The following is a 25,478-nucleotide window of genomic DNA, read 5'->3' as shown; positions in this document are numbered from 1 at the left end:
TTCAGAAAAGGGACGGGCACCAAAGCCAGATGGTTTAGTCAATGGCTTTGCTTTACATGCCATTGACACCCAAAATCAGGACACCCCGTGACTTGACTATAGGGACAGGATAGGGATTAGCAGTGCAGATGGCAATTTTTTTGCTGGCACAGTTTTCTGTCAGCTCAAGGACAGGTGGGTAGCTGTCATGTTCATCGTTCCAATGGTTTGCATACATCGTAACGTTTCGCATGTCATGTTTCTGATCCGTGTCTATCATCTGCGGGGTGGGGAATTCCAGCCCTGCCAGGGTGTTATCTCTGTGCTGCCCTGAAGGAATGTGTGTTTGGGTTATGACATGTATTCAAGGTTACTTTCCCAGGCAGATGTGTGACGCTTGCCAATGCTGGGAGGGGGTGGTTGCGATGTTGGGGTGGGAGGTGGGATCGGCTTGGAGGCAAGGGTTTTTAGTTTGTATTTGGCGTGCTTTTGCTTATTCTCAGCTTTCTTCGTATTTGCATACTATCCTTTCAATAAATCAGTTTTATTCACTAATCCCTGGTGAGACTGACTTCATTGGGATAAGGCAATCATTACAGTAGCACTTTAACTAAATAGGGGGAAAGACCCACAAAACTCAAAGTTGGAAGGGGCCAATTAGAACATCAAGTCCATGCCATGTTTAGTTCAGTCATAGTTGACCCGTCCCACCCAGTCAAGCATCCCAGAGTGTTGGCTAGGTAACCTTGGCTTGAACATATTCAATGTAAGGAGGCCCACTACCTTTCTAGGTACAGTAATCATGTCCTTGTCAAACTGCTCTTCTTGTTAGAAAGTTTACATTCAGTTGGAATCTGCCTTCTTATAACTTAAATCCCTTATTCTGTGTCCTATGCTTAGGAGCAAGGTGTTGAGCATCTTCTGTGTGACTTTTGTCCTGGTTAGTCTTTTCCCAAGGCTAAATTTTTCCAGCTCCTGAAATCTTGCTTCATAGAGTATTTGGAGTAATGTCTGCATTAGGGCAAAGCTGGTGTTGCTTCCATCTGGCAAAATCTTTTGTTCTCCTTCTAAGCATTTCGTTTCATATGGGAGAGCGCCTGTCTGCACCACTTCCTGTGTCCTTGTCCCAGACCAATGCAACTCTGCTCCTTCTTCCCACTGAATATTCCTGACCATTTTCCCATTCTTTTCTGACAGATTTCAACCTTCTGGAGTTGGAGGACATCACAGCCATGATGTGTTCAGCACCTAGCACATGGCTAATGCTGAACAATTAGAAGAGTGTAATACTATTCTTCCCTGGGCTGTATTATCTGACTAGAAAAGAATGTAAAGCCTCAAGGTCCTCCCCACCAGCACCACCATCCAAGTCAGCACTCAGCAGGGCACCAGCAGTGTGTACGCTTTAACTCGCTCACCCCCCGCCACTGCCTACCCAGCTTCTGCCTGTGTTTGTGTCCAGACACCAGAGAACTTACGCCAGGCCTGTGGTGTTTCTGATGTCTTTGAGGCTACGGCGCCATCAAAATCATGTTGGTTCCTTCTCTTTTCTCTTTCTGTCTCGCTCTCTGATGGGTCAGGAATGCAGGTTTGCAGACCCCTCCCCCTGGCCACAGCATTTATATAATATCCTGAAAAAATAAAACTTCTGTGGCCTCTAGGAAAAACAAGATAAATATAATAAAAATGAGACAAAAATATAATCCCAAAGAAGGACTGGGAGCTTTCCTAACCAGCAGCTAGCATCAAGGAGGGGCATGAATGTAAAAGGGAACACACGCGAGCGCACATACACACATGGGTGGGAGACACAAATATGAACTTGCACAGTTAGATGCAAAATGTGGTCTGTCACACCAGTACCCATAAGCATGAATGCACAAGCATTATCTTTCATACATTCACATTCTCTACCACATTCAAATAAAGAAGTGTGTGTGTACACTCACAGAGACATCTACACACACCTGCACACATGCTCACACAGAGGAAAAAAAGAAATTATGGAAGACATATGGACAGCTCTGAGCTGCAGCCTCTGGAATCACACAGCCTGGATACTCCTAGACAAACAGAGTAGTGTTCCTTCCACACCACCACACTGCAAGCAACCTCCAAACACAGAGAACATGACCTGAGCCAGTCAGCATTCCATGTGGCTGACCAATAACAGGATGCAAAACCTGCATGCAATCAGTGTATTGCCCCATCCATGTGCTCAGTTCACGCTATATTTGGTAATTGGTGTTTTGCAAAAATATCTGTTTGTAGTGGGTGCCTATCTGCTGTCAGGATTTCTTGGCTTATCCAAAATACCTGGGAAACAATTCTGGGTGGATTAACCTGCACAGGGTGGGGAGAGGCACACGAATTCCCATTCATGGGAAAACAATCCACCCCCAAATGCCAAAGAGCTTCAGAGTTTCTATTGGAAATCAGTTTTGGTGTGGTTCCTGATAAACCACAACAGAAAGAAACTGGTTCATCCGCCCAACAAACACGAGGGGGAGCACACAGGTGTTGAGCTGGTCCAGGAACGGCACAAATGTTGCATGTGGAAGTGCCTCAGATCAACTATCACTTTCTTTTTCGAACAAATCATTTGAAAGAAGCAGAAGCAAAGGTGACTTAAACTGGAAAAATGTTGCAGGGCAATCTCCATCCTGCAAGGAATGTATTTCATTCCTTTCCTTTTCCTCACATTTTGTTTTTTTCCCCCCCAAACCTGGCTCTTTTATTATTTATTTATTTGATTTATAGGGGCACCAATCTCAACCAATGTGACTCTGGGCAGTACACAACAAACACACACATTTTTTTTTTTTTTAAAAAGCTACCCAATATATAAAATAGACAGACCTGGTGCAGAATCTGGGGGTCCTCCTGGACTCATGACTCCTGCTCCAAGAGCAGGGGGCAGTCGTGGCCATGAGGGCCTTTGTTCAACTTCATGTTGTGCACCAGTTACGCCCCTTCCTGGACTGAGAGGCCCTTCGGTCACTCACGCCCTGGTTATCTCCCACACAGACTATTATAATGTGCTGTACACAGGGCTATCCTTGAAGAGTATCCAGATGCTACAACTGCTCCAGAATGCAGCTATGTGGGCAATTCTAGGTGCTCCAAGATCAGCACACGTAACACGTTTGCTACACAAGCTGCACTGGGTTCCAGTTTGCTTCCGGGTCCAATTCAAGGTGTTGGTTATTACCTTTAAAGCCCTACATGGCATGGGGCCAGGCCACCTGAGGGACCGTCTCATCCCCATTACATCAACCCGCTCAACCCAGTCATGTAGAGGGGGCATGTTGCGGACTCCGTCTGTAAGAGAATTCCATCTGGTGGGGTTCAGGAAGAGGACCTTCTCTGCAGCAGCTCCTGCCCTCTGGAACATTCTTCCCCCGGAGGTGAGGCAAGCCCCCTCTATCCTGGACTTCCGTAAAAAACTGAAGACCTGGTTTTGCCATTGTGCCTGGGGCAGGGAGTGGAAGAGTCATTCTTGAGGATGGCTGGTATCCTAGAATGGCCCCTTTTATATTCATGGACTGAAGTAGAACCTTACTGCCATCTGGATTTTATTGCATTGTATATTTTTATCTTCTATTTCTATCTATATGTAATGTATTCTTTATAGGTTGGATTGAATTTTAAATTTTATTTCTATTGTAAATCGCCCAGAGACCCCCCCCCTCAGGGGGGAGATGGGTGGTGATAAAAATTTGATAAATAAATAAAATAAAATAAAATAAAGTGCCTTGGACTGCAAGAAGATCAAACCAGTCCATACTCCAGGAAATAAAGCCAGACTGCTCACTTGAGGGAATGATATTAAAGGCTGAAATACTTTGGCCACATAATGAGAAGACAGGACACCCTGGAGAAGATGATGATGCTGGGGAGAGTGGAGGGCAAAAAGAAGAGGGGCCAACCAAGGGCAAGGTGGATGGATGATATTCTAGAGGTGACAGACTCATCCCTGGGGGAGCTGGGGGTGTTGACGACTGACAGGAAGCTCTGGCGTGGGCTGGTCCACGAAGTCATGAAGAGTCGGAAGCGACTGAACAAATAAACAACAACAAAAAATAATAAAATATAAAATGGCAACCAAACACAATAATTAAACAACCAAAAGGGGACTTCACTCAACTGGAGTGAAATACCCAGAAGAAAAAAACAGGTCTTAACAGCTTTTCTAAGCAAGCAGAGTTGGATCCAACTTGGAGCAAATCCGAGCGACTTTATCCACCAGGTCTTGAGAATAGTCCTCACAGCGACTCTGCAGATGCTCACCCTGAACAGAGCTGCTGGCAAATAGTCAGAGGATGCAATAATGGCACAGAAATAGGCTTTTTTTGATGCCCTTATTGCCACAAGATAAACTCTAACAAAGGCTCTTACCTGTGACCCATCAGACTTGCTCCTAGTTTTCCACCAATGTCATTCTAGGCATTTTTTCTGTTGCTTCATTCCCAGAGGCCTCTGAAAACAAGGGGCCCTAACAAGGCCTGCACATAAGTGTGATCCTATTTAAAGCTGCTGCTGCCACCTCATTCCAGAGGGCAACCAAGGCCTCAGCTGAACTATGTATCAAAATATCAGGAAAAAACTCAATCTCCCTCTCAAACCCAAATGGGTCCTTTAGGCAAGGCAATCAAATAAGCCCTGTCTCCTTGCAGACTGGGGGTGCAGTGGCAACATCCCCCAATTCAGATCATGTGGCCACCGCCCTGAGATGAAAGCCAAGTCCAGTGTGTGCCCCATGTATTCAAACTCACAAGGACAAGAACTAACTTGCACTGATATCATCAGCAGTAACTGCATGTTTCATATTGGCCTGCTCGTAGTGTTTGGATATGAGAAATGGAATTAATGGCTGTAGCAGATAATAATAGTAATAATAATGTATTAAACTTGCTTGCCACCCAAATCTCAATGACAATGCATTCACCAAATAATGGAAATAAAGTCTGAAGGGAAGCCTCATCTTTTGAAGCTTGGTATGCAGGCTCCATCCTGACCTTGAGCATAATGGTTGGAGAATATAGTTAAGCCTTTAATACAACCTATGTGGTCACCTGATTGCCATTTTCGACCTTCCCGGCTGGCTTCTGGCAAGCAAAATCAACGCAGAACCACCTGATTCGCTTAACAGCCACCTGGTTTGCTTAATGCTTGCAGTGAATCACTTAATGACCACCGCAAAAAAGGTCATAAAATCCGGTTGGATTCTCTTAATGATTGCTTCACTTAGTCAAGGAGGGCTGGAACGACGGATTGGAAGGAAGTGGCGGGCCCTCTAAGACTTGAACGTTGGTCCTGCCTGGACGGGAACTCCTGTTACGCGCCCGATCCGCTAGGAGGCGAATCCATCCCTAAGCAGAGCCAGCTCGGGGCCGCGGCAACGCCAGGCGTTCGCTTCGACTCTTTTGGTCCCTTGCGGCGCCCGTGGTTGCTGCCTGAACGGTACCCGCGAAAAGCCGAAGTTGGCTCAGGCGCCTTCCCTCCCGGCTTTCCCGACCCTCCTTCGCGCCGAACGAAAGCGGATTTGGGCGCGACCCAGAGATCCGCGGCCGCGTAAGTGAGGCGGGCTCTGGCGGGCGTGGTCCCGCTGCTGGCGGGGGGAATGGGGTTCCTCAGGCCTGTTCCCTTCCCTCTGTCGGGGGAGCGCTCCGGATCAAGACACTGAGGAAAGCAGGGCTCAGCAGTCAGCCTCGGCCGGTGTCGGGAAGACGCGGAGGCACCGGGTTGCTTTTCCCCGTGTCAGGCCACCGCCTCTGCCGCACGGGCCCACAGCACGTGTGTTATCCGAAGTCAGGGGGTGGGGGGTGGCGCTCTGGAAGGGAGACCGCCGGATTTATAATCATTCCTATTATTATTATTATTATTATTATTATTATTATTATCATTATTATTATGGTTTTATCCAAAGGAGGAGCTCTCAAGGTTAGACTGCTGGATTTATAGTCATTCCTATTATTATTATTATTACTATTATTGTTGTATCAGAAGGAGGAGTTCTCAGAGTGAGACTGCTGAGACTGCTGGATTTATAATTATTACTGTTGTTGTTGTTATTATCTCGTTCAGAATAGTCTGAGGCGCTGGTAATGGCCTGAATATGCAGCAGTAGTAAATGCAGGAATCCATGCGCTCAAGCCCACATTTCAGAATCTAGGAGTGCCGCTGCATCGGAGCAAGAGTCCCTCAAATCCAGCTTTCAGTATCTTGCAGCAGTCAGCCAGATGCCTTTGGGAAGCCCGCCAGCAGGGCACGAGGGCCATCCATCTGTGCCTTTGTCACCTACCCCCAGCAACAGGTACTGAATGGTGTGCTTTGTTAGGTCATTCTTTAGAAGTATCTTGTGCCCAATTCTGTGCATATTTGCATGGAAATAAATCATACTGAACTCAGGGGGCCAACTCCCAAGTAACAGCCGATAAGGGATACCATAGTGTGTTACTGATGGTCTAAACTGTTGTCTTTAAAAAGGTATGCCTTACTCTGCTGTTGTTTTCTTGAGAGTTCAACCCATGTTGATTGGATTTTAAAAAAAATCTTCACGAATTGTTCATTACTTTGGATTTTTGTATCAGAGTTTTAATAGAGTGACTTGCAGTTGTATTTGTACTCAGTGATGTATAATTGCTGTTTTGATACTATAATACCTAGCAAAATAACTGTAGCCTTGCTTATATCACTGGTGATATGCTTAGCAGGCTGTGGCCTTCTCTGTTCATGCATCTTCTTACAGTACTGTTATACAGGTAGTCCTCGCTTACCAACCATTCATTCAGTGACCATTCGTTATGGCCCATTTGCAGCATCCCTCAGTCACGTGATCGCCATTACAGTCAGTACATGTTGTCCTGTGCCTGACCTGTTTTTTTTTTCTTTTTTCTTCCCCTCCCCTCGCAGAACAGATTGATTGGGGAGAAAGGGATTGCAGGGAAGTACAGGAAGTCCTTGATTAACAACCACAATTGTGACCAGAATCTTGGTCGTTGAGTGAATTGGTTGTTAAGCAAGATGCTCACATGACTACTTCGCTCAACAACCACAATCCCAGCACTCCCAGTTGTGGTCATTAAGCAGTCTCCCGGGTCATTAAGTAGACGGAGTGAAAGAGCTACCTGCCAAAGGATTTCAGCTCCCCTCTGTGCACGGAGGGGAAATCTTTGGTGGGGCTGCAGGAATGAAGCAGAAATCCTCAAGATTTGAGCTCCATTCCTGCAGCCCCACAAAGGGTTTCCCCTCTCCTCCATCCCCTCCACTTGCAACCTTCCCTGCCAGCTTCCCCACTGACTTTCTGGGGAAGCTGGCAGAGAAGATTGCAACTTGGCAACCAGTCATAAATGCGAGCCAGTTGCCAAGTGCCCGAAATGCGATCACGTGACTGGGGGGGCCAAATTTCATAACAGGCAAAAGTGTTTTACAGGCCATAAAGCACCCTCTCCAAGGCTGTCATAACTTTGAACGGTTGTTAAGCGACTGGTCGTTAAGCGAGGACTACCTGTAAACTGCTCTTCTACAGCTAGCTGTTGGTTTTCGGTCCCCTGGATCCAGTTCTGAGGATTTTCCTCTCCTGGTTGTAGTGTTGCACTTCCCCACTCAGAGCTGGTGTGCAGTTTGGGGATTCTTCTAGACACATAGTTCCTGCTTGAGCAGTGGCAACCATGATGAGGAAGTCTTTAGTACAACTTTGTCTTGTGCACCAATTGCACCCATTTCTGGATTTTAAGATCCTGCTCATGGTATCCATGCCTTAGTCATTTCTTGGTTGGATTTCCATAATGTACTCTTCATGGGACTGCCCCTAAAGACCACATGGAAGCCTCAGCTGGTCCAGAATGCAGCAGCATAGCTAATAATGGGTGTGCCTTGGTGCCCCTGTTTAGCACCACTGCTTTGCAAGCTGCACTGGCTTCCATTAGGATTCTGGATGCAATTCACGATGCTGGTTATCACCAATAAAGCCCTCAAACAACCAGATTACTTGTGGAATTGCCTTTCTCCAGTTTTCTCTGCCTGTCCCATGAGGCCCTATGGGGCATGGGAAGCATACTCCAGGTCCCTTCTTTGAAGCCATGTCACCTAACAAGGCTTAGGAGATGTGCCTTCTTTATTGCTGCACCTGCCCTTTGAAATGAGCTCCCTTCCAGATAACCTTGATCCTACTGGACTTCTGTAGAATTGTAAAAACCTGGCTTTTCTCCTGTGTGCTGGAGCAGAATAGTAGATGAGCCTGTTTTTTGATGAGAGTTTATGTCATCATTGCCAGCCTTGATTGTGTTTTGATTATGTGCAGTTTTTGCTGGTTTATTTTGGTTCTGTATACTATTTATTTTCTTTTTAATTTTTAAAATTTCTTTTCTGATTTTTATTGTTATGCACCACCTAGAGTCACAATTATGAGAGGAGCAATTTTACAAAGCTTTTAAGTAAATAAATCTGCCTGAATTATTTGTAATTAATTGGGACTAAAACTTGCTGTTGGCCTCTCTGGAGTTGTCAATAGCACTATGACTAGCAATGTGCAGTTACTTTGCATGAAATGTCCAGAGTGCTGTGCTTTTGAATATAAGTTCTCTCATTTCCTCCTCTTTGCTTTTTCCTCGATGATCAGAAAGATGTGTTCCCTAACACTCTTTCCACCTCCACCTCCTCCAGGAGACATCACCCTTTATGAATTCAACAATGCCCTGGTTTCTGGCCGTAGCTATGAGAAGCTTCCACTTACTTTCCAAGGTCAGGTAAGTCATAGTTTCTGACCATGGGAAGAAATCTGCTACCATCCTGTCCTTGCTGACAATAGGGAGCCTTCCAAAAAATAAATGTCCAATGGGTACTTGACATGATTCTTTAGGATGAGGACAATAAGGCAAGGGAGAGAAACAAACTGAACTTTTCTTTCATCTCCCTGAAAGGATTAGTGATTGGCCTCTGCCTCTGGGGGATCAATACTTCAGATCCTTGTTGGATTGAATTAATATTTCTGGTAAGGCTACCAGATCTGGACTGCAAAATGGCAGCAGAGTGATGGGGAAAAGTCTAACTCTTTGCTGCCATCTAATGGTTGCCTGGATTCTTGCAATTCACATCTGATAGCCTTCATTTTCGGTGGCTTAGGAAAAATAATAAAGTGGTAGGAATCAGCCTCAAAATATAGGTACAAACTGAGAAGGGCAGAAGAATTGCTTGAAGGCAGTATGTGACTCCTCGAGTGGGTTGGCTAATCCCCATCAGAAGGCCTTCAGAAATACTGATTGAGCAGGCTAGTGTGAACTAGAAAAGGAGTGTTCAAGCAGAGGAAAGTATTCCAAATAACAGAAGTTAATAGGCTGGGTTTGTTTACATTTGACCAAGAATAACAGAATTCTTTTCCAAGAAAATCTTTAATTCTGTGACTTATTTTCCATAATGCTTAAGTAATATTTCTGCTAGTTACAAGGAAAGCCCACATATAAAGTTTTACACCTTTAACTAGAAGTTTTATTTCTAGCTTTTTGAATGTCTGTATGTGCTGCCTGGGCAATATGAAGTGTGAAGGGAGAGAGAAAGAAGAAAAGGTTTCTATGTTCTGAATTCTGACTAGTACCTGCAGGCTAATAAAAAAAAATAGAGAAAAGTCATGTGTACTATTACTCTCATGCTGCCTATAAACTGAAGTGAAACTGGAACCTTGATTGGTTGTTCTACTTTCCAGCTTTTTTTTTTGGGGGGGGGTACATGTAATTCTGGTCAAGCATTTCACTTTTTTCTTAATTCTCGGGATAACTGTACAGATGGAAGAATTGCCCACCCTCACCATCCCCAAAGAAAATCTAAAAGCTTTCAGTCGACTGGAACACGGCACCAAGCCTGCCTTCCTTCATCATCGTGAGTCACTGTGGAAGAGGTGCATCAGAGCCTGGTGAGTTTGGATTGGGTTGGGATGATCGGGCCAGAGCTGTGTGTTTTCACACAGATCATCCTCAGCTTTAAGAAAAATGTATGCTCCCAGTTCTCAGCTGGAGGACTATAAGAGAAACACCAAATCTTTTCCCTCCTGTGATTGGTCACCCTGCTGTTTTCTTTTCCATGAATTTTTCACTGAGCCAGGTCAGCTTTCGGTATCTGAGAGAGAGGAGAAAAGCATTGGTGGAGAAAAGAGGGACAGGCTAAGTAGACAGGTTAAAAGTGGCAGGAGGTTCTTAGGATGACCTCCCTTTTTAGTTGACTAGATCAGATTTGTGTTTAAACATACAAGTCTTCTGCCCTCATGTTTTATATCCTTGTCCAACTTACATGGTTGCTATTTCCAGTTTCAAATAAAGTAGTTTAATGTTCATTAACATACTTTAAATCAGTTTAGAATATTTCATTTGACAGTATGCATTTGTGTCCCAGTAGAGCTAATGCTGAAAAGGATGTTTCTTATTTTAGACTGTAAGTGGGATAATAATACAGATAAACCTTCCTTTTGATTGGCAACAACCTGGCGTCTTCAGTCAAACTTACACATTAGAGGCAGTTAGAGAATGGGCTGCTAAGCTACCCTTTCCTTGATGGCTGTTATGTACGGACAAGAAAAATGCAGAACTAGGCTGTGGGCTAGCTGCATTCAGGGCACAGAGAGATAGAGAAAATGCCTGTATCATAATTCTCCAGCATTTCATAGGTGGAGAACCAGCATAACATTGTGGCAGCTGTTCTAGGTCTTCTGGCCAGAATGCAGCTTGATAAGCACTGCAGTCTCTTTTCCCTGGCCTAGGAAGGTGATGGCAAACCGGCAGTTTTCCTCTGCTATTCTTATAGAAGAATAAGTGGGGAAATTACCTGGTGGAGTCGAGCAAACTGAAGAAGGTTTTGCTTCTAAGTCTAGATTTTTACAACAAGCCTGTCTTTGGTGACTGAGGAGAATCTTAGGTCCTTGGGTGATCAGTGAGTCAGGAGGATAGAGAATAAAAACCATAAGGCTTGGTCACAGAGAAACAGTCAAGCTTCTCAGTACAGTAGCTGAAAAAGAAGAAGCTGTGATGGAAAAATCTGAAGTCACTTTGTATGATGCAAATCAAATTTCTTTTCCAGTTGCACATAGAACAGTCATGGCCCTCCCTTTCACCTATAACAGCTTTCACACAATATATTTTCTTTAGGCGTGACATTGGAGTGGCTGGTGTGCTTGAAGAGCTTGCAAATGCAGAAGAGGAGCAGGACTTGGACCAGGGAACGGATGAGCAGTCTTGGGTGGAATCATCAAAGGAGCTAGGTAGTTTGCTAAGAGTTGTATCGCTTGACCCCTTGAGTGAATAGGAAAATCCTTTCTTAGCCCTATCTCAAAATTGCATGTTTTTCTAGAAACTTAGTTGCTGCTGATTAATCAATGCAATAATAAGAGCAAATGAGGACGTAAGAGAGAGATGCAGCTGCAATATCCACCATCCCGTCCATCCCAGGATTGATTTGCTTAAATTGGCTCACTAGAAGGATGTCCCTTCCTGAGGGATTTCTCATGTCTGCCCCTTCCAAAGCTTACTGAAAGAATGATGTGCTGTCTCCCAGTTAAGAGGAGCGCCTCTTTCTTATTGCAAGGATATAACGTTTCTAAATGTTACTTTTGCTGAAAAGAAAGATAAGTTATTGAAGATAAGATTTAAGTGTGAGAAAAGAAAATTGATCCAACCTATTGAGGTCATTTTTCAAAACATTTCTAGCAGTTGGTGCCACACCTGCTATCTTCTGTATTATCTTTCAGCTCTGCAGTGGATGAAATCTGGATCTCGATGTGCCTTAGCACTCTGCTGTTGGATATCCTCCCTCTACGGCTCCTTCTTTCCCCATTTGTTGGTGAGGTTTGTGTAATGTAGCTCAAGTAGAACAGAAGGGCAGGGGCAGCTAGTGGCTGGGAAGCATGCCAGCCCATACTGGGATTGTATGGTGCAGTAACTGATTGAGATGCCAGCTGTGGTAGCTGTACATTCTTTCCGTTTCTTGAAGGGAACCTTTCCTTCCCCATTCAGCTAGTTTCTCCTGTGTATTCAGATATGGCCAGCTCAGAAATGGCTACCAGTAAAGTATTAACATTGGTGTTTATTCTTTCTCAAAGCTGCCAAGTGAAGACATAATAGCAAAATTCTCCCAGGCTGTGGATTGGTGAGTCCTGGGTGTTTGCATGTGTCCTTTTTTCGACATTTATATTGTTTTGTTCAGTTGTACAGCTGTTTGGAACTAATGTCTTTGCAACCTTTTCCAGCCAACCAAATATTAGTTATTGCCTGAACCCCCTCCCCTATTGGAGAGGGACCTGAGTCGATCTGCTTTAAACCTGAAATTGACATATTCCCTCTTCTGGGGGAGATGGGCGGTGGCTAAATATGAGAAAAAGAAAGAAAGAAAGAAATATTCTTCTCCTTTACCATGTATAGAGGCTCTTACTTACTAGATAATCTGCAGGGTCCTTAATCATGTTTCTGAATACATATTAGTTTGGGCAAATACATTTATTCAGTATCAGTTAACCTTAGAATAGCTATCAACCTGTGATTCTGTGCTAATCACAAATGCAAACTGAAATGTTTTCTTTATACACAGGCATTCTCTGAAGTAATTGCCTTGTTGTTTGGCCATTCTAACGTGGCTGTTCAGAAGCACCCAGTTTTCATTTAGATTGAGATTTTCTCTGGTATGCAGCCTTGGCCCAACCAACCCCAACTCTGGGTAGCTCCTACATTTTAGCTCCCATTTGGCTTTTGGACTGAAGCAAGCCCATTGATTTTTTAAACCCCCCCCCCCCTGTCTTGCCTACACAGGGCAGGCTGCTCGATCCGAGCTTTTGCCTGGCATCCTCACACCAACAAATTTGCAGTGGCCCTTCTGGATGACTCCATCCGTGTTTACAATACAAACAGGTAAGGGGTCTCCTATCCAGGTTTAAGGCAGAGCATTACTCTGAATAGACTGAAGCCAGTGGCAGTTAACAAGGCATATGGTAGACATTTAGAAAGCTTGAACTCTCCAGGATTGTACAGAAAGCTCAGCTCAAGAGTTTACAAGTGTTGATTAGCACAGGCCAAGAAAAACAAATAGTTGGATTATTGGGCCCTGAAATGGGACTAGTAATGGCACCTGTGTATCAGAACAAGCCAGGTATGCTTAAAAACAAGCTTTTCCCCTCACCAAAGTTTATGGGCAGAGGGGGAGAAGGAGAGCATTAGGACTAAAGGTTGGCAATCCTGTGCAGCTGTTCTTTGCCCATCTTTGTGGCCTGTGTCAAGTAGTTTTGAGTATTCATGCCAAGAACCGAAGATATTCTTACTGTGGACCTGCCCAATTAATAATATATACAGGGAGGATCTGCTTGAGAATATTCCTCCCTGCGGAGGTTTGCAAGAGAAGATTTTTCCCTGGGGCTCTCAACCTGTAGCATGCACTCCTTCCTTCCAGGGGTATAACTAGTCCCCTCCCAAGCTGCTCATTAATTTTTGGAGTTAGTGAGGCGCATCCCTCTTACTTGGCTTTTAGAGATATTTTTTAGTACTTACCATTTTTTAATACTTGCACTGTAATGTTTTTCTTTGGGAATGCTGTTGGCTTTATGCCCAACCAGCAAACAGCCAGTATTAAAATATTAATGTTCTGTTAAATAAATAAGGCCAATCCAAGATCTAGTTTGTCAGGGATCTCAGCAATCTACGCGTGATAAATCATCCAACAGAAATAGTTCACAATCTGCAGAACACCAATTGTCAACCACCTGCCCAATTGCTCTGTATGGAAATCTACACAAATAAAAGGAATTGTTTTATTCTTGTGCTTGCATGTAGAACTATAGCTTCTGACCCACTGATCAGAATCCTAGAAGCTGAAAGGGCCATGAATTCAGCCCTCTGCTCAGTGCAAGAATCCACCTGTAGCGTCCACTTGAACACATTCAGGAAGGGGAGCCTACCTTCTTTTCTGCTAGGAAGTTTCTTCTAACATGCAACTGAAATTTGCCCTTCTGTAATTGAAGACCTTCAGGACAGATCCTGACCTTTTTTCTGTGTCATGCTATTTGAGGGGCCCTGAAGCACACAGGGTGGCCTAGACCAATTCTTTATGTTCATTTTGCTGATATGTACTTGGTATCACTGGCCCTTCAGGAGAATTTATATCTCTGTTTGGATTCTCTTCTCCAGTACTACAGTCCCAATCCTGAAGCATCGCTTGCAAAGGAATGTGGCTTTGATGGCCTGGAAGCCACTGTGTGCATCCATCCTTGCTGTGGCGTGCCATAGCTGTGTGCTGGTTTGGCATCTGGATCCCACTTCCCTTTCCACCAGGTAACCAGTCAGGCCTTGTGGTTTGATCAGTGATGGTGGCCCACAGTAGCCAGCAAGTCACAGTTGCTGTTTTGTTGCTGCTATTTGAAGGAAATGCTTATCAGATTTCAGATGCTTGAAACTGAGAAGACCTTCACGCTACCCAGTTCTTTTTCTTTAGTGTATCCTTAGCCTGTTACAGCCCTTTTTTCCCCTTCCTTCATCAACCTTTTCCCATTTCTAAGCTATGTATGCTCTATATCATGTCTCCCTTTGCCCAAGTCTATGATTTAAATAAAGAGTGTGAGAAAATGAAGGTCCCTGTGCCCATTCAACTTCTGCTAACTGAAGGGAGACAAAGAAAGGAAGGCCACCATCAGCTGCCCGCACAGCCCAAGAAGTTTTATCGGATTCTGGGTCCCCTCTCAAGGACATGAGGCAGCCTTCCAACAGTCAGTGGCAGTGTATGAAGATTTTTGTGGCTTTCAGATTCCTTATTATAATGTTCTTGTTTTCTTTTGTTTCTTATCCATTTTCTGTTGTCTCTTTGTATTGCAAGCTTCTGAACAGAGACGATCTCTTTTTATTGATCTGGGAGTTATTTTTGCTGAAGGCTGGAATCCAAATGTTTCAGGCCACTAAGTGCCCATCTCCATCCCAAGCATTAGCAATGCTTCTCAGCCTTTCTAGCGCTTGGTCATGGGGCTACTTGCTGTGCATATTGCTGATTTCCGGTAATGGGGATGTGGTGAATTCTGCAGCATTGGATGATAGATGTACAGAGGTACCCTGGGTGGTGCAGGGGATATTTGCAGCAGGGCTATGCAGTGCTTTGGACGCAAAGGGAAAAGGTGCCTTGGAGCCTGCAAGGTTGTGGTCGTAGCACCTCTCTGCAGTTCCTTAAAGCAGTCACCCCTTTTCTGAGAATTGCACACCTGCCATCCATAGCTACAGTGCAACCTTGGAAAAACACATTTGGGTTGAGGAGGGCTGACTGGTACTGTGTAGCTCTTAAGCCCCTTCTGGCCTTCAGATCCAAAATGCTGCACAGCCTTAGCAACCAGTCTTATTTTGCCAGCATATGTGCTCATATCTGGAGAAACAATTGGGTGGGCTCACAAAACACACTGGCTTCTGGTTTAATTGCTGAGTGGGTTTTCATAAGATGCCAAGCAAAATCGAAAGAAACCACATTGTGGCCTTCCTGTGATGTGTATCTGCTCCCTGTAGGCCTTCATCTGGCTGTGCTCAGGTGCTCAGCCATCCTGGCCACAGTCCCATCACCAGCCTGGCCTGGGCTCCCAGTGGAGGATTGCTCCTGTCAGCCTCACCTGTTGATACAGCCATGCTTGTACGTATGTTGTGCTGTTACTGCTATTATGGTATAGAACAACAAGAGGTAACATAAAAGCTGGGGCAAGTGGAGCCACAGACATCGCTCTGTAGTGAGTGTCCTCTTGCGGATATGGTTCACATGGGCTATGGAAGCCCTGAAATGGTCAAAGAGTTTGAGGGCAGATGTTTGGGGCAGTCTTCTCACAAGGTCTTCAGGATGCGTGATGTTAAGTTTCTTCCCATCAGATGCTGTGTCACTTTAGTTTGAAGCAAGGGCTACTGGAAAAGGCTTGTTGGAGGAGACATTGTAAAACAGCACTTCCATAGTGGACTCCCTTTTTTTGACCTTGTTCCGCCAGGTGTGGGATGTTTCCACAGAAAACTGCATCCAGTTGCAGTGGTTTGGAGGAGGTGGGGTCACCTACCTGGCTTGGTCACCTGATGGCAGCAAAGTGCTGGCAGGAACACCTTCAGCAGTCTTCAGGTGAGCAGAGTGCCTTGGAACCCGCCATTTAAGATCAGTCCTCTTTCTTTTCTGGAGCAGTGGACTGTGGGTAGAACAATGAATGCCATTGCACCTATTCTAGCTGACCCTTACATTAAATGGTGCTCCCAAAGTAATTTCATTTCTTTTTACCAACTTGTGCATCTTGTTGCAGAGTGTGGGAGGTTCAAATGTGGACTTACGAGAAATGGCCAACTATCAAAGGTCCTTGTCGGGTATGTTGGGAAAACAGGGTGGCAAAGAGTTCTTATTTATTTACAAAAACGCCCAGCTCATACAACTCTGGGTGGTTTACAAATGGAAAAAGAAAAATAATCACTCAAAAATAATGGAGTACAACACAATAATATGCTGCCAAAGAGATAGCTGCTGGTCACTGTATAACCTCCAGAAATCCCACCAAAATCAGTTATCAAAATCCAATTTAACAGTATAGTCTTTCCATTCGGGAACTGAATTTCTATTTGGAATTTGCTTATGACTGTAATAAACCAATCATTTATTCATTCATTTATTCATACTCTTTCCTGCCTTGCAAAACACCAATAAAAATGTTGCTAGGTGGACCTCCAGGGATGGGACTCTTAGCATCCCCTTCCATAGGCCAGGCAGATTCCACTTGGAGGAGAAGATCCCTGAGGTGTCCTGGAGCCAAGCCCTAGAGGACTTTATCGGTCAAACCAGCACTTTGAATTGGATGCAGACACCTGACCTAACCAACAAAGCAACCAGAGGATAGGTGGTCTATGATAGGGGCAATTTTTGCCTCCTAGCCACCACATTTTGTACCAACTGTGGTTTCTGGGTAGTTTTCAAAGGCATCCTCATGCAGAATGAGTTACAGTAATCTAACCTCTCCAACACTAAAGAATATACTAGCTTAAGGTTGAACTGTTGGGTTCTTGGCATTCGCTGACCTTGGCTGTTTTCTTGGAGATGTTTCATTACCAGGCTAAGTAACATCATCAGCGCGAGGGAGAGAGGGCCTGCCAGTTTCGGTTGGGATGTGTTGTTGTTGTTTTTTTGCCTTGGTGGTTCCTTGATTAGAATATTGTCTATTCCTTAACTGTTTAGCTGGGGGTTTTCCCTGTTCAGCTGGGGATTGACTGCCAGCAGGGCAAGCTATATTCAAACAGCCAGCAAACTCCACTCTCCCATGAACTGGTGACGTTACCTAGCCTGATAATGTAACATCTGCAAGAATACAACCAAGCACAGCGAACATCAAGAACTCGACAATTGTACCTCTGCTCAGCAGAGAATTCTAGATCCTTTGTTTTACCTGCGTTAAAAGTGCATTTGTTCTCCATTCCCTGATCCCAGACTGGTTGCTGGAGTCCAGATGGCAGCCGTTTGCTGTTCACTGTCCAGGGGGAATCTGTGATCTATTCCTTATCTTTCTTGGAATATAGTGGTGAGTGTGCGGCTGTGACACTAATACGGCTTCTGGGTTTTTGCAGCATGAAAAATAGTTTTGGGCACTGTACTTGGAATCTTTGCGTCTTTAATGAAGTGAAGGTTGTGGTTGTTGGGTGGTATTTTTCAGAGATTCTTCTGTGCTACTATTTACTTGGTAGTGTTATGGAATATTTAGCCATCTTAGAAACCTGTTGTATATGCAGTGCATTGGAAGAGAGCAGATAGTGCTGTTGAATAAGTTTTTGGCTGGTCTGCAGGCTGGCTTCAGTGTCTTGCGTGATCCTACTTCAAACTTGTTAATTGTACAGATTTGATTATTTTGCATGATACTCTGCTTGTAAAATCAGTACAGATAATAAGCAAAGTGAAACCTCTCAAAGTGAGCAATGATGGGAGAGACAAGCAGGGAATCTGATGTAAAGCTGCTTTCTACCTACATCCTCCTATGGTTTGGTTTTTCTCATAACTTCCGATATTTCAGGAGAGCAGCAAAGGCAGGTCGGTGGGTCTAAAACAGCTTCCATTGTGGCAGATCTGTCAGAGACGGCCTTCGAGACTCTCTACGGGGAAGAGAGGTGAGAGGGAGTGCCACATTCTGGCCTTCAGCACTGTTGTGGTTGCCTTGGAGCACAGATATGTTGATTGGTGGAAGCTTAGAGAACCAGGCACAGGGATGGGAGTCAAAGATTTTTCTGAATTGGGTTTCTAGCAATCAGAAAGCCTTGAACTAGAACGCATATGTTCCTGGAATGAAGTAAATTCCTTTTTGAAGAGAGTTTTTCCCCTATTAACACTTTTTTTAAAGTATCACCTTAATAAGCAAGGTTTTAAAGTAATGATCTTCCTGCTGTGGCATTTTCATTCTCAAGAAAGTCACCCTCCCCATCCTATTCCAGACTCCCCCCCTTTTCTTCCTGTTGCAGCTGAGGTTTGAATGTGCATTGTTGACTCTGAACGTGTGAACCTTTTCCCCTGCTTCACGTCCTCTGTCCCTGTGTTCCAGGATTGGAGGGGAAGTGCATTCTATGGTTTGGGATCCAAGCGGGGAGAGGCTTGCCGTAGTCATTCAAGGTGAAGTCTGCTTCTTTGAAACTTTGGGGAGGCTGGGCGAAATGGAGGGGAAAGGGGCGAACATGCCTATGCCAAATTTTGAGACCATCTCCAAATGCAGCATTTTGAAAACCATTGGGTTTTTCTTTCCCAAAAGGCTTGTCTTTTGCCTTTGAATGTGAATGCAGGCGATGCATGCGTACAGGCATAACAGCACCCCCGCAGTACAGTCCAGCAGAAAGTGCGTTGCTTCAAATGCCCATGAGCAATAGCATAAGAATGTGCTTTGTGGGCATTTTAAGGACTTTTATATGTTACATCTCAAGGAGAAAAGAAGGAGATCCCCAAACCCAAAAAGGGAAAAAAATGCCTCAAAATTATTTGGAACACGCATGAATTTAGTGGCCTCCTTAGGACGATTTTATTCTTGTGCTCCTCAAATAAAATCCTCAAAATATGTTAGATATATTACTAAGTGGATAGTTTGGGATGTTACGACACTTTCAGTACATTATGTGGCTTTGCTCCTTTATTCCTTCTGCATTTTATGTTCTGCCTTTCCTCCAGAGAGCTCCAAGTGGAACATGTGATTCTTTTCCCTTCCCACAGTTTACCCGCAGATCTATAAAGGCGGAGACATTTGCCCAAACTGACCCTGTCAGTTTCAAGATTATATATTTGGAAAAAAAGGACAAGGATGAAAGAATACCCACTTCCTGCTTTATAAAAGTACATGTGTGTGTTAATCTCTATTTGGATATGTGTATCCTGCTTGGAAACTGAAATGACCCTTGGCCCTTTATTTCACTCCCTTCCTGCATAAAGGAGGGCAAGGGCACTGTAAGCATGACCTGGCTGCCTTGCTGTGCCTCAAATAACTTTTCCCTACTGTGTTTTAAAGCATCCTGGCCTTCTTGCTAAAGCTGAGGCTTCAGGAAAAAAAGGGCCCAGGCTGCCTCTTGGTTCATAATTTCTTAAACACTGTGCTAAATAAGACAACCCTTCTCTAAGTTCTGAAGAACTTAGGGGAGCATGAAAACAGGAACAGTCACCATTTTATATTTTATGTATTGGGTATGTTTTAACCTTACGTGGTTCTTTTGGTTTCTTGTTTGTTTTTCTGTGGAACACTGCCCAGAGTCGCACTGTTTGGGTGGCCCTATAAATTAATAAATAAATAAACAGTTGGGAAATGATGGTGTTCCAGGAAAAATGTCTTAGCTGAGAAAGAACTAGGAACAGCTACCTCTGCTTCTGAGTAAACTCCTATACGTTCCTCTTTCTCACATGCACGTTGAAGTTCCTTCTGTTTGTTTAGATATGGAAAGATTTGGCAGTGCAGTCCCAAGGATGTTTATTGGAAGGAGTCCCATTTGGCTTATTGCAATTTATTCCCATGACGGTCTGCATAGGATTGTGCTGCCAGAGGCCACCAACCACATTGACTGCATATGTCTGTCAACCAGTTAGATCATTCCTCCCAGCTCAGGCCCTGTCATGCTATAACCAAGAGCAAAGGCTTTTGTATACTAGCTTGTCCAGTTCTAAAAGCTTGAGGTAAACTGCACTATAAAACTGAATTCTCCCCCAAATATATTTCCATAAGATGAGAGGAGCAATATTTAAACATGTTGATTGATTGATTGATTTGATGGCATACAATCGATCAATGTCAACTCATAGCAACCACATAGATAGATTTCCTCCATGATGATCTGTCCCTGACCCAGTCCTTCAGATGCTCCACTGTAACTGAGTCCATCCACCTTGCTGCTGGTCTTTCTTGTCTCTTTCCTTCCACCTTTCTCAGCATTAGAATCTTCTCCAGAGAGCTAGGTCTTCTAATAATGTGTCCAAAGTAGGCTAATTTGAGCCTGGTCACTTGGACCTTGAGTGAGAACTCTGGGTTGATTTGTTTGATGATCCATTGGTTTGTTTTCTTGGCAGTCCATGGTATTCTCGGGAGCTTTCTCCAACACCAAATGTCAAAAGTGTCAATACTGTACTCTTTCTATCCTGCTTCTTCAAAGTCCAGTTTAAATATGTTACCCTTGGTGAATCTCTTCAGTGTTTAAATCCCACAATAAGATTGCTTCTTCCACTTACATCAGATAAGGAGTCCATGCAGACGGTAATCAAGGCGTTTGATGTCCTTAAAAAAGCTGACCAGTTCACAGGCACCCAGCTTCTCCCCCCCGCCCCACCGCCTGGTACCAGATTTGTTGAAAAAGGCTGTTTCTTTCCAGCTGTGTGGGCCTTTTGTGGAAAAACAGCAGCATTTTTTTCCTCCTTATATACTAAAGACACAATGAGGTCTGGCTCTGATGCTGAATTTGTTTAAATCTTGCTATTATATGGATGAGGCCAAAAATCTCATATACACTGTTGGAAGCAGATTGCAGGAAGATCTGCTAGGTACGTGAGGCACAAGGTCCATCCCACCCTCAGCTGTTTTTGGAGATGTCATCAGTTTTGAAAACACATTTTTCGCTATCACAGTCACAGTTCACATATTAAGTGCTTCATCCAGTTCCTTATATTTTAAGTTTTTCTTTTGGCAGGAAATTTCGATGCCTCCAACTTCAAGACTACCATTGCAGTGTTTCGGACCCGCAATAACCCTGTGTTTGAACTTCTGCCCTGGTTTGTATTGTCATGTCACTCTTTACCTGGAAATGGATTCCACAAGCCATTTCTTATCTATAAGAAAATCTAGATTGTTTTTTTCTTTAGATAGTTTAAAATCTTCAAATCATTGGGATTATGGCAATAGAGGCAGATGAGGGTTTTTGTTTTTGTTTTCCTGTCTGTCTGTCTGTGGAGGGTTTGGTGTAATTTTCAGGTCAGGTAATTTTAGTAAATATGGTAGATTAGGTTTGGACTGAGGAGCACAAGAGTCTGGACTGAGAAGTGAGGACTCTTTGGCCCTCCAGATGTTGCTGGACTACAGCTCCCAGTAACTCCCGGCAGCCTGAACACTGAGAAAGATTGCTGGGAGATGTTCACCAACATTCACTAGGCCACAAATTGCCCACTGTATATTTAAGCCAAAGAAGCAGGAGAGGTGGCACTCTTGGGATGTTACGGAGAGAGTGGTAGGCATCAATATGCCAGGGCATAAGTACTTTAAGGTATTTTTGATGTGCGCTGTGGGTCCCAGACTGCGCAGGCCTCCAAGTACTGTCACAACAGCCTTCAGGCATCCCTGCTATAATGTGGAATCCCTTTCTTCTACCACTTCTAGTGGTTTCTTACAGGGTGAAGATGGCGCTCAGCCACAGCTGGTCACTTTTCACCCTTGCTTTAAGAAGGGAGCCCTTCTGACAGTGGTAAGTTCAACCTCCAAGTGCTGAGAATTGTGAAGAATGCCTGATCCAGTTGCTGTTTGGATCTGTCTTTTCTAAGTGCCAAAAGAAGGCTAAGCAGGCCAAGGAGAGGGAAGGTTTTGCTATGGCCAGACATCTTAAATATGAATCATAATGTTGGATTATTTGATTTGCTGGCTTGTCCACACTTCACATGGGTGGTAACGTTGAGAATAGTCTGTGCAGATGGCTATTATCCCAGCATGGGCCATGTTGCAAGGTTCCTGTGGTCTATTCTAGAATATCCTAGGTGAAAATGTAAAGGGGTAGTTTTACTCACAGCTGGGATGTTCCCAGTCACCATATTAAGGATTAGTGTAAAATCTCCAGATCCAAGTGGGCTGGATTGCTTTGTGGCCTCATGTAATCTGGCTTGGAAGGTGCTGTTTTGTTTTTCTCAGTTGCATAGATCAATCTGTTTGGAATGCATGTTTAGGGATTGATTGGGATTTTATGCACATTTCATAATTCCATTCTGGGCTACATAGAGGGTTAGAAACAAGAGTCCCAAGATTATTAATTTTTGAAATCAAGCTTTGAAGCTCTTAAGATATTGTTTCCAGACTTCTGATACTTGAATTGAAATATGAGGCATACTTGATTCCAGTGCAGAGTTTTATATTTATCTTATGTAAGGAAGTATATTACTCTGACTAAAAGGAGATCAGTCCCTGCTTCAACATAAATAATTGATTTAGACATATTGCCATCTTGGAAAGAGCTTATTTATTTACCTATTTATTGTACTTTTAAACTCAGTTCTCTAGTGTATGGCTTGAAATTACAGAATCTCACAAAGCCTGGCTGTAGCCTACAGAGACCTTTAAAAACTGAAATTTTTAAGGAGATGAAGGGGAAATTAAAACAATTAATGCAGACATGCAAAATGACCAATGCTGGGATAACCTGGTTCTGAAATTGTTGCTCCCTTGTTTTTGCTGGGCTCTCCACAGGCGTTCACTCCATGCTTAGTTTTCTGTAATGTGTAAATGGAGATTCCCTGGCTTGTTTTCCTTTAGCAATTTCGGAATCAGAATCCAAGGATAACTATGGCTTCTGACCTAGCATATTAGGAAGTAAGCCAGGTTTCCCAGTTAACATGTATGATCATTGAGTATTAGACCTGTCAATCAAAGTATAGTGGCACTGGGCACTTCCTCCCGGTTTATATTCTGGAGAGAGATGGGAACTGAAGGGAAGGGGATTAGGACAGTATTAGAGTAAGGAAGCTCAAAGTTCTAGCCTTGGGAAAACCTTTAGCTGACAAAGTCACAGGTGTATGAATATACAATTAGTGCTGGAGAGGACAAGGACTGACAGGCTGTAGACACGTTGTAATATTAAGAGAACCTGTTTTCAATCCATTTTAAGTGGGATGATTGTGCTCTTGTGGGTCTTCTCCACATTCCACCTGTTACCTCAGATACCTATGAGAAAATAGAGGAGAAAAACAGATGTCAGGAAAGGAAAAGGCTTCATAATGGCTACAAAACCAGTAGAAAGAAAGGATGTATGCAAACGAGCCAGAGAATCAGCTTCCAGGTTCTTTAGCCACAGTCCACAAGCAGGTTTATTGATTTAAAACATTTGTATAGCTGCCCCTCTTAAACCAAACTCTGGGCAGCTTACAACCATGAATAAAACAATATATATTTAATAAAACCAAAAACAATGGAACCCATAACCAAAAGCTGGTTGAGCCTAATAGGAGAGTCCAATATCATGCACAGCACTCCTGCTCACTCATCTGCTTTCCATTGTTGGCTTGCTGGACGCACTTCTGCTTTAGACAAGGAGTGGTGCTCCATGACCTAGGATCTCTCCCAACGAGTGAAAGAAACAGCCTGTGATTGCCGAGGCCGTCTTGAGCAAACAGGGATGCTTTGCTTCTGCTGCATTTGGTTTGACACTTGTGTCTCTCTTTTGCAGTGCTGGTCAACCGGAAGGATCAGCCACATTCCTTTCTTCTTTGTGACTGCTCAGTTTCCCTCATTTAGTTCTGGTCAGAGTCCTCTCATGCCCTTGGGCAGTTGGAGCAACACCCGGGAGCAGCCGCTGTTTTCAGAACTCTGAAGGGTCAACCCACAAAGGACTTGTTCTGAAGAGCTCCAGTTTTTCTGTCTTCCTCAGCCTAGGCAGCTTCAGGACAGGGGAGACCTGAGACTGATTTTGGACTTGATTTAGTATGTGTGTCTTTCTTCCATGAGCAGGGCATGGATTATATGATCTGCAGGTAGAGACGGACCTGAAGAATGCCTGCCTGCTTTCCTGAAGTGGACAATGTTGTAGTTGTATTTAGGGCAGTAAATTAAAAAAAAAAACATCAGTTCAAGATCCCGTTCCTGCCTACTATTCTTTTCTCTGCTAGTAATCTTTTCCACAACATTGTTTTGTGTAATTGAGAGATTAACTGTAATTTTACTGAGCATGTTTTTCACTTGCTGCCTGCCGTGGGCTTTTCCCAAGACCTTGTGTTGCGCTGAGGATTTGTGAATTTCATTTCCTGGAGGTAAGAGCAAAGGATCAACAACTTGGTGTCCTTGAAATATTTTGAAGTACGACTGTTGCAAGTTCTTGCCATTCATCAGGATGGTTCAATTGATTGGAGTGGTGGTTAAAATCGGGTAGGTGCCAGGTTGTCCACCACTGGCTGGGGACCTCATTGCAGTAAGTTGTGTGTTTATTCAGTTTTGGCTTGGCCAGTTGCATAAACCCACGCACTGTGGTTTGTAAACCATAGTTTATGACTTGGTATCATGTGTCTTCCTGTGGGTTAACACAAGATGGAAACCAGATGAGTAAAATTAGCTATTGACTTAATGCAATGAGCAAACAGGCATTTTAATGAATCAAAGCAGAGTAAGATAGTCATCACCAAGCTTGAACCTGGTCAGTCCCATCGAAACGCTACAGGAAAGTATATTGGGGGGTGGGGGGGCAACTTCATGAATATTTTAACAAATGAATTTGCTCTGCAAAGGAAATCGGACTGTATACCTCACACACATAGATGGGTATATGTAAGATATTTCTGTCCAAGAGATTTTAATTTTCTGAGCAAGTATTTGTGAAGATGGAGGTTTGATCCTCATATTCTGGCTCCAGGTTACATGTTTCATAATTTTTTTCTGCAGCTTATAAAGAGAATTGACTGGGTTGGAGGTTTGCTGGTGAGTTACTCTGCTCTGAGCTATTAAAATGAGCAAAGAATTTCTTAAAGCAAATTGTGTGTGTATTCTTGCATGATAACATGCTTCATTATTGGTAGTGAAGATTACCAGTGGAGTGTCTGATTCTCCCTGTGTTTGTGATATATTTAGAAGTAATTTGAGATTCATATTTCTGTGATATTTTGCAAGGGCTAGTGGAAATACGCAAAATACATAGCAAGAGTTCATAAACTTGGATCACAGGTCATGTGAACCTGTCAACAAGGATCTACGTGTATGTGTGGAGAGATGTAAAATGGGCTTTATAATTTATGAGGTGGAAAGTATGTTTTTTAAAATTCCTTTTTGGTCTGTACAGTTTCTTAATTGTTTTGCC

The 25,478-nt window shown here is 43.7% G+C and overlaps 1 protein-coding gene across 1 annotated transcript; it reads left to right on the top strand.

The window, feature by feature from the left end:
* The first annotated feature begins 5,425 nt into the window (after positions 1-5,425).
* On the top strand, positions 5,426-24,264 carry AAAS (aladin WD repeat nucleoporin). The gene is made up of 18 exons (XM_063293807.1): positions 5,426-5,553; positions 6,067-6,295; positions 8,603-8,729; positions 9,762-9,889; positions 11,115-11,227; positions 11,714-11,805; positions 12,065-12,111; positions 12,768-12,866; positions 14,136-14,279; positions 15,489-15,609; positions 15,953-16,077; positions 16,253-16,313; positions 17,422-17,512; positions 17,999-18,092; positions 18,521-18,588; positions 21,129-21,210; positions 21,812-21,896; positions 23,862-24,264. Exons 2-18 carry the CDS (start codon positions 6,222-6,224, stop codon positions 24,003-24,005), a joined length of 1,695 nt encoding a protein of 564 aa, XP_063149877.1. The 5' UTR covers positions 5,426-5,553; positions 6,067-6,221; the 3' UTR covers positions 24,006-24,264.
* Positions 24,265-25,478: the final 1,214 nt, after the last annotated feature.

This window comes from Candoia aspera, chromosome 2 (assembly GCF_035149785.1).
Source record: "Candoia aspera isolate rCanAsp1 chromosome 2, rCanAsp1.hap2, whole genome shotgun sequence".
NCBI classification, from domain to species: Eukaryota; Metazoa; Chordata; class Lepidosauria; order Squamata; family Boidae; genus Candoia; species Candoia aspera.
The sequence above is the reverse complement of the archived record's forward strand: the minus strand, read 5'-3'. Positions and strand labels throughout refer to the sequence as shown.

What these genes read in the sequence shown, in the direction of transcription:
- AAAS (XM_063293807.1), top strand. Translation starts at nt 6,222, where the DNA reads ATGCCTTTGGGAAGCCCGCCAGCAGGGCACGAGGGCCATCCATCTGTG. An exon ending in ATCTTTCTTGGAATATAGTG is followed by an intron (nt 17,513 to 17,998) that starts GTGAGTGTGCGG and finishes CCGATATTTCAG; the next exon opens with GAGAGCAGCAAAGGCAGGTC. An exon ending in AGGGAGCCCTTCTGACAGTG is followed by an intron (nt 21,897 to 23,861) that starts GTAAGTTCAACC and finishes TCTCTTTTGCAG; the next exon opens with TGCTGGTCAACCGGAAGGAT.